Source organism: Sesamum indicum, linkage group LG6, assembly GCF_026168435.1.
Source record: "Sesamum indicum cultivar Baizhima isolate 11 linkage group LG6, ASM2616843v1, whole genome shotgun sequence".
In the NCBI taxonomy this organism is placed as follows: Eukaryota; Viridiplantae; Streptophyta; class Magnoliopsida; order Lamiales; family Pedaliaceae; genus Sesamum; species Sesamum indicum.
In genome coordinates, this window is record NC_142662.1 from 4778462 (window position 1) to 4788234 (window position 9773).

The 9773-nt window shown below is 33.7% G+C and overlaps 1 protein-coding gene across 1 annotated transcript; it reads left to right on the forward strand.

The window, feature by feature from the left end:
* Positions 1–1297: 1297 nt before the first annotated feature.
* Positions 1298–5212, forward strand: LOC105172728 (AMP-dependent synthetase and ligase family protein). Its single transcript, XM_011094284.3, has 6 exons — positions 1298–2806; positions 2944–3133; positions 3608–3753; positions 3875–3942; positions 4537–4639; positions 4762–5212. The coding sequence occupies exons 1-6, from the start codon at positions 1691–1693 to the stop codon at positions 4873–4875; spliced, it is 1737 nt and encodes a 578-aa protein (XP_011092586.1). The 5' UTR covers positions 1298–1690; the 3' UTR covers positions 4876–5212.
* The last annotated feature ends 4561 nt before the right edge of the window (positions 5213–9773 follow it).

Here is a 9773-nt window from a genome sequence, read left to right on the forward strand (position 1 = left end):
TTGAGCCATACCTAACACTTTGCACACTATGTTTTGTACTTTACTGCAAAATATTTATGATCTTTCGTTTTTTCCCATAAAAAAGATGTAGGCATCTACTCTCTTTTAGGTATGCCCAAATATCTTTGGCTGCTTTTCGTGGCCAATTAGGAATCATATAAAAATCATATCATGTTTATTGTTTCAGTTCATAAACATTGATTTACATTAATAAAAAATATTAAATTATAAGGGTAAAAAAGTAATTTAATATGTATGAGGCATACATTAAGCAAATGCAACTCACCACACCCATATAACCTCCAACACTACTATAAATATCAAAATATTAATTTTTTAAGGGAGATCACTGTTCATTGATTGAGACCTTTTTTCTTGAGAACTGCACCTTTTATGGAAATTGCATTTCACCTGGTGTGCAATTGTGTCGTGGTAAAATTTCCGATTTTATCCTTTAGTAAAAAACCTCGACCACATCAAAGATGGATCACTTTCCAACGGATTAATTGTGGATTTGATTGATGGATCACTTTCGAACAGATTAATTGTGGATTTGATTCCTTCTGTCCACATGAATGATGATTGTATTGATAGGAAATCTGTAAGTAGACTATTATGATCTATTGTGGTGATTGAAATTGAGATTATTTAAATTTTTCTATAAAATAAAAGTAATAATTTGCCAACTTAATTATAAAATCGTAACAGGATCTTTTAAATTAATTATAAATTTATGATTACTAACATTTTTATAAACTCCATAATTAGATATTTCCAACTAAACCAATTATTTGGGATGTGATTCATTATTGTATATGAATTACATAATAAATACATTAGACTCTATATGGTAAGTTCATGTTTAATCCTACCCAACTTTAGAGGCAGCCACAATTCAATTCTGATTATCAATTAATCAAACCAAATTTAATAGAAAATTTGCTTTTATTATTAATTCAATAATTATCGCATCAAATCAAGAAAACTTTAATTATTTATCAAATCAGAACACAAAAATTCAATTCGACATATTGATTTTTTGACTCAATTCAGTATGATAATACGAGATGCACGCCCACTCAATTCGAGGTAGAATTTCATGTAAAATATAAAAAATTTTAACTCGAATTAATTAATAAATTGAAATTAATTATATAATAAATACAATAATGAAAGATTTTGTGAGTATTGAGGAGGAAATAAAATGTAGACCTCCAAAAAGAAAGGAAGAGAAAATAATTTTGTCACTATTGAGGAAAGAAAAATGTAGACCTCCAAAAAGAAAGAAACTAATTTACTTGGAAGAGAAAATAACAAGCATCGCTGTATAGGTTTGGCGCTTTTTATTAGGTTCCGGAAGTATCAAAATCCAGCGTTTTTTCTGCTTCACCAGCTCTCCATCTCCTCCGTCCTCTTCTCGCCGTAGGACAAACTTAGAATTCAGTATCTTTGAACCACAAATTTCTACGAGTATATTGGAGGCCAATTGCTTCTTGTTTGTTTACCCGCAGTCTGGGTCCACGGGTTTGAGGACAGCGATTCAGTTTAAGTGTAGTTAATATGTATTAATGGGGTTGGCAGATTTTGTTCGAAACTTGTCAGTATATAAAGCTGGAGAAGCAATTGAATGGTTCGCTGAATTCTTGTGTTGTGGCTTTTGATTCAGTTTCCAACTCTCTCTTTTGGTCATATGGCGGCGTTCTTGAAAGCCCATGTGAACTGCCAGGGCTCTGAAGTGGAAGAAGAAAATGAAGAGATTAAAGCATCATTCAGTTCGCGAAGCTCTAGATTGTCGTTTCCTTGCTGGTATTCGCCTGAAACAGGAGTTTATCAGAGCAAATACCCACCTGTCAACCTGCCTTGTGAACCTTTTCTTGATGTTGTTTCCTTCATTTTTTCCCAGAAACATGCTGGGGTTCATGCACTTATTGATTCTTCATCCGGGTTCTCAGTTTCTTACTCCCAGCTCTTCACATTGGTGAAATCCGTGGCTTCTGGCCTCCACCATATGGGCGTGAAGCAAGGTGATGTAATCTTGTTTCTGCTGCCAAATTCTGTTTGCTTCCCAATCGTTTTCTTGGGTGCTTTGAGTGTTGGTGCAATTGTGACCCCTATGAATCCTCTGAGTAGTTTGTCAGAGATAAAAAGGCAGGTTCTTGATAGCAATGCAAGTTTAGTATTTTCTGTTCTTGATAGAGTTCATGAATTGTTTGGTGCATTGAGAGGTTGCAGTGTTATTGGGGTGCCAGAAATTTTGAGCTTTGATTCTTTGCCGGATGATTATTCTGTTTTTCATAAGCTCGTTTCTAGCGATCCTCGTATGGCTCCGACGCCTGAAATTATGCAACAGGACACTGCTGCGATTTTGTATTCATCTGGTACTACTGGTCGGGCTAAAGGTGTTATGCTAACACATGGGAACTTTATAGCTATGATGGAGCTTTTTGTGAGATTTGAAGCCTCATTATATGATTATCCTAGCACAGGGCACGTCTACTTGGCTGTTGTGCCGATGTTCCATGTATATGGGCTTTCTCTCTTTGTGATGGGGTTGTTGTCATTGGGAATTACTGTTGTTGCAATGAAAAAGTTTGATGCTGATGAAATGGTAAGAGCTATCGATAGATATGGTGTAACTCATCTCCATGCTGTTCCACCTTTACTGACAGCACTGACCAGGAAAGCCAAGAGAGCTGATGGTAATAGTTTTAGGAGCTTGAAACAGGTTTCTTGTGGAGCAGCTCCATTGAGTGAGAAATCCATAAACGAATTTATTGAGGCACTTCCTCATGTTGATTTCATCCAGGTACTCATTTACTTCGATAAGCAGCTCAAGCTTCTTAGTCAAACCGTTGTTGCTATTCATTGAATATTTTTACTAAATCCTGCATTTTCCTAATTTTATTCAGTGCAAACTAAAAGTAAGCATAAAATTTCGGTCAGGGTTATGGCATGACGGAATCAACTGCTGTAGGAACACGTGGATACAATACCGCTAAGGTTCAAAAATATACTTCAGTAGGGCTTCTGTCTCCAAATGTACAAGCTAAAGTGGTAGACTGGGTCACGGGTTCTCATTTACCTCCAGGATCTGTTGGTGAGCTTTGGTTGCGGACACCTGGAACCATGAAAGGTGATTATATTATCCAATTGCTGAGACTGATATTTATGGTTTAAACGAAAAGGAATTTACTTCCGTTGTTCTTTTCTTGATCCTCGAAATGTTTGAGTTGTGTTCTGTAGCTGGATGCAATATTCACTTTTGGCTCCAAAAAGGGTTTGAATTGTGGAGTGTGTTATATCTAAATCTTAATTTTCGTGTATTATGACGCCAGTGGCCAACTATATAACAGCTACTTTCAAGTTTGAAAATCTAGTATAACTATCATAGCATTTAATCATGGCTCCAACTAACACAGACCACAACTCATGTTAGTCTTACCCTTTCGTTCTCTTGTTCCTGGATGATTATGTTGTGCTTGTGAGATCCACCTAAACTCAGATATATAATGGAAATGCTAAAAATTATTGTTAATTGTTAATGGATTTAGCCAATCTATGAAGGTAAAAACTTGTGGAGTTTAACAGTTTGATCTGGTTATAACAGGATACTTGAATAATATAGAGGCTACTACAGCTGCAATTGACAAAGATGGTTGGCTGCACACTGGAGACATTGTTTATTTTGACCAAGAAGGATACTTATATATAATTGACCGATTGAAGGAGATGATCAAGTACAAGGGCTTCCAGGTATATACTCCATCTAAACCAAATACTTCACACCAGTTAGCTGCACGCTAGTTGATGTATCTGTAAAATTTTCCTGTAGAACAGTTAGAATCAAGTATTCCTCCACTTTGCTTCTTTTCAGATAGCTCCTGCTGATTTAGAGGCAGTATTGATATCCCACCCAGAGGTACTTGATGCAGCAGTAACAGGGTAATGTGCCATTTTGTTTAGTGCTATTCCAATGTTTATGGTCGGAGTATGCACATCTTTCTGATTTTGATTGGTAGCTATGTTTAATTAAACGCAGTTATTTGTCCAATGGAATAGTTCTCTGCTCCCAACAGAGTTTTGCATATGTGAAGTAAGGAAGTACGTCATGTGACCTCCAACAGATTCTATTTTTGTAGAATGTTTAAATTACCTGACCCTTCTCGTGAAAATTTCTGTGGAGTCATGAACTTGTTCATCTACGCCCACCTCTCACATGAAAACTCAGAGTAACCAACTTGATATGTGTTTTCAGACTATAGTATTTACCTGTGACAATGTTTAGTCCAGATATGTGTTTCATGTTATTAAGCTATTGATTTACAAGTCTCTCTTCTTTCTTGATGTGGCTGTAGGATATAATAATTAATATGCAAACTCTGATTGGGTGACTCTAGAATTTAGATGTTTGATTTGGGACCAAAGAAAATTGATACAGCGACTTTGTAGTTCTTGGTTCTGCTGCATAGTTCCTGTCGTTTGCAAAAATACTTCCTAACTGCATCTCATTCACCAATCATATCCCCAATTGATCAGGGCGAAGGATGAAGAAGCCGGGGAGATTCCTGTGGCTTTTGTAGTCCTGAAAGATGGGAGTTCAGTCTCCGGAGCAGCTCTACTGGACTATGTAGCGAAGCAGGTCATTATTCTGACTTAATGAGGTCAACCGTTTATTATTGTCGTGTCAGTGACAAAGAGGGATGTGCACCGACAAATTTCAAAATCCTCATTTAGCTCGCTGACTTATCATTTCAAATGCAGGTTGCACCTTATAAGAAGGTGAGAAAGGTATATTTTCGCACGTCAATCCCAAGATCAGCAGCTGGAAAAATACTTCGCCGGGAGCTGAGGAGCTTATTAGTTTCGAGGCTTTAGGTCTGTCATAAGCAAAGTCAGTGGCAATGCATGACTCTCCAGCAGCTGATGAAGTTGTGGAAGTACTTATAGACTCATCGTCAGAAGCTACACCTTTCTGCAAACCACAACTGACTCTTTAAGCTATATGCTGAACACAGAGGATTCACGCCATGAGCTACCAAACACACAACATCCACAGCAATGAGGATGTGGGTTGGGATTTTCTCTTATTTATTTGTGTTTATATGTTTATCTCTTCTCTACCTATACATAAAAGTGCAGATCCTGTTAGTGTTTATTTCTATTCATGGTGCAAAATATATTTAACCCTTTTATATAAAGTAAATGCGATCTATATCTTTTTTTTTTCGGTAAAGATAAATTTCATTAAGTAAAAGAAGTATAATAGTATAATACATCTTGCTTAATCTAAGCGGTTTCCTCGACAGGCGAAGGAATCCGCCATAAGCGATAAAGCGCACAAGTGCTAATAACAGTAGGTAATTCTACACTAAGAATCCTCTGCTGCACATCTCGAACCATCAGCGCAACCACAGTGTGTGTATATCTATGTACTCCATCAAATCGCCTAATGTTGCGCTCACACCAAATATGGTACACACACGAGGCCAAAAGAGCACGGTAGGCTGTAGAAACATGCTGTTTGCCTTTCCATCTGCGAGCAGCCCATAAGACATCAGTAGCCCAAGCTCAGTTGGGCCAATCAAATGAAGTGTGCGTCGAATCACCATCAAGCAGCCACGTGAATAAGTGAGCGAAAAAAAAGATGATCATGGGTCTCATCAGCACCATCAGAACAAAGTACGCAGGAACTATTAATATGAGCCAACCAAGGCTTATCCATAGTAGAGAGTCTACCAAGGATCGTCAGCCATAATATAAAAGAATGTCTAGGGATTTTGAAGCGGCCCATCAATAGTGAAGACCAGCCTATCTTGGGTCCTTCACCTCGTAGTGAACGAATCATCATAGCAACTTATAGTTGTGTATCTGTTGACTGCCAAAGGATACGATCAACCCCTCCATGGATGGGTGGAAGAGACTGCAAGAGCTGTAAGGAGTGAGTGTCAGTGATAGAGGGCCAACATCATTGCCCATTTAAAAGAAAAACCGCAACCTTGTCCGTCTCCATAGTATTTGTAAGTCGAGGGCCCTGCGAAAATTATTGGATGAGTGGACCAAAATCATGCCAAGGTTCGTGCCATAGCGGTTTAAATCTTTGGCGAAGATTTATGTTTCTAAAATACTAAAATTTATTTTAGAATTAAAATATTAAAATGTCAGATAAATCAAAACTAAGGAGGTTATAAGATATTATCACTATAAATTTTGTAATAAATACAATTAAAAAAAAACTGAAGGAATCTGTTAAAATATTAAAGTAAATTACAAAATTTTTATATTTTTTAAAAGAATCATATAAACTCCTAACAATTTACTTTTCTGAAATATTTAAATTTCTTTTCTTGAAAATTCCATCAAACAATTCATGTCTTTTGTATAATTATAGAAACTATTCTTGATAGTAAAAAATTAGGGGTAGTTTATGTAATGATTCTAATATGTGTGTATAATTTTTTGAAAAAATAAAAGGTAGTTTATGTAGGTGATTAGGATATTTTGATGGGTGCATGTGTAATTATCTAAAAGATATGTGTAGTTTGTGTAACCAGGCCATATATTAAAGGGTGTAAATATAATTATTTTTTATTATAATAATTTAAAAAATAACACAAATAATAGTATATAGATATATATATATTCATGTTACTTTTAGAATAAGTAGCGAATCACATGCAAAAAAATTTTTTTTATTATTTTTTTAAAATATAACGAAGTCAAAAATCTGAGATTAATTATTTTAATATTATTAAAAAAATTATAAAAATATAATTTATATAAAATATATAAAAAATTTATAATTAAAATATTTATATATATATTTTTAAAAAGGCATGTTGTGAATAGCATCCACGACATCCTTTTATTTATTTTTTTTAATATTAGTTATATTCAATTAATTTTTAACAACATATTAAAATCACAAAAAATTATAATATTAAAATTGTATAATAATAATTACTATCAATTTGTTAAAAAATATCACACTTAAAAGGCAAATATAAAAAATATCACACTAAAAATACAAATATAAAAGATTTCAACCCGTTCCACAATTGCGTCTGTGGTGTTGACGCCAAGATCTTTTTATTTCCTCGCACACATTTTGAATTCGCTCATTTTATGCCTCATTATCATCACTACCAGGATTAATGTCCAACCGACTTGATGTTGTTTCAAAACTAGACTCCACATTATCATGTTATGCACTAAATGATGGAAATGAAATTGGTAAAAGTTGTATCCTGGTGCATGTGGTTGATTAATGTCAAGGCCAAGGTCAAGATGTATATAATCTTCTGTATGGATAGATATATATGGAGCCGATTGGAACTAATCATCTTGTGGCGGTTGAGGAATGTACTAATTTTGAAGCGGTTGAGCCACGAAGTAATTTTGAGGTATATACACTATATAAACACCAATTATATCCAACCTAACATCATGACATTCAACTGAATCAATAGACATTCGGTTAGAACTTCTTCATTGCCTGTTGGATGTGGTAGGAGTATCATCGGATGGCGTAGCAATTTGTTGTGGCTGATGGGTTATGGCTTCCTTGATAATTTGTACCCGTGTTCAAATCTGTCCACCAATTAACTATATCCTTCAATATTCAGTGGTCTAAATTGACATAAAGTTTCAAGGGCATTCACCTCTTCTGCCTGAAAAATAATAATTATTGTGCTGTAAAAAAATATTTAAAATAAAGTATGCGATATCATATAACATACCACAACTTGCAAGATAGGTGGGCCTTCAAGTTGGTACCCATTTTCCACACGTCTGTCAATAGATGACAACACAAAATTTCGTATTTTATTGTGATACCATTCATAATACCCTCGTTCTATATCTCTTCTATTGAAAATGGTTGGCCTTTGTACGATCGTGTCATAACATCTTTGTCATCTAGTGATGTATCGTATGTGCTACAAGTTCCAATATGTGCCTGTATGATTTTTATGAAAAATCTGATGTAGGCTCATGTCCCGAGTATCCATTAGCTTCTCATGATGGTGTATGGTGATGGGGTATTTTGATGACCAACATATCAGAATGTATCAATGGAGTTTTGAAAGAGATGGCGTTTCAACATACTGGCCATTATTTTCGTGAGAGGTTTGGCGAAGAGTAGTGTAATGTTGACCAACAATGAATTGGAGACGGATTTTGCATACTAGATGTTCACATGTTGACAATAAGTATCTGTTGACACAGTCACAAAATACTATCAGTTTCAACAGTCCGCGTTGGTTGTTACAAAACTTCAAAATGGACATGGACTAAATACTCATGTTGTCAAAATTGTGAACCGAGAATGTTAATGTGGCAAGTAGACTCAATTTGGTATCCTTTGAAGTCATGCTCAAAAAATATGCGTTGTATACATGATTAATGTTGCAAATGGTGAAGGATTATTATGATTTAATAGCTTAAAAAACACATATCCTAAGTTATTTGAATTTATGCATTCCGAAAATTATTGGAATGTTCCAGAATTTGAGTTGGTCCAAAACACTATTATTCGTATCTCTACACGCCCTGATCTAAATCAAACATCACGTATTCACAACGAAATAGATTGGTTACAAATGCGTGAAAAGCAACAAACCCAATAAAGAGATATTCTTCTATATAATTAAATGTGCCGGTGCGGGGTTCTCAACAATAATTGCATTTTTATTGTAATACTTTTTTAACAAATTGGTTGTAATTATAATTATACAATTTTAATATTATAATTTTTTAAATTTTAATATGTTATTAAAAATTAATTGAATATAATTAATATTTAATTAATATAAAAAATATTGCTTATAACATCACCTCACACCTTCACATTTCACACTTCTCACCTTCACATTTTTTATACTTCACATATTTTGTAGGTCAAAGCTTAAAACTATTCATTCACATTATTGCCGCATCGAAAATAGAATCAAGGATTTTATTTTATTATATTTCTCAAATGGGTTTCAAGAATATTGAGATTGGGATGTTCCTTTATTCTATTTTCAATGTCACAGTAATGTGAAGTATGTTAATTCATTCTTGCAAGTCGACTCCTGTTCTACGCAATCAAATGTGTCGGTGCGGGATCTCGACAATAATTGGCTTTTTTATTGTATTTTTTTTAGAATTGTATAAAAAATATACACTATTTCATTTGTATAATTCATTTTATTTTTTTTAATTAATACTATTTTAACATTATAATTTTTTCAATTTTATTATATTGTTAAAAATTAATTGAATATATAATTAATTTATAAAAAAGAAAACTAAACAAAAAAAAATTAAGAATTATTTTAATAATAATAAATAATTAACCTGCGAACCTGGACTCCACTTATTGGGAGTCCATGACTCCCATTAATCACAAAAAGAGAGTCGTGGACCTTTTATTTTTATTTTTTCAAATTCTAATAATTCTTTTTTATTATAATTGATTAATACTTAAATATTAATTTTAATTAATAAATTTTTAATTTATATAATACCAAAAAGATTATATTAACTATAATTGTTAAAAGTAATCGTCCGTCCCACAAGTACGTTGGTGTCGTTGGCTTTAAGATTTTTTTATTTACTCACCCATATTTGATTCACTATCATCATTACCAGCATTGAATGATATGCACTAAATTGATGGAAATGAAATTGGCGAAACATTATACTAAATAGTATCACTTTTTGATTTCTTTGTAAACAATAAATTTAACTGAATTCAAAACTAATAAAAAGTAAAAATATTTATATACCTATTA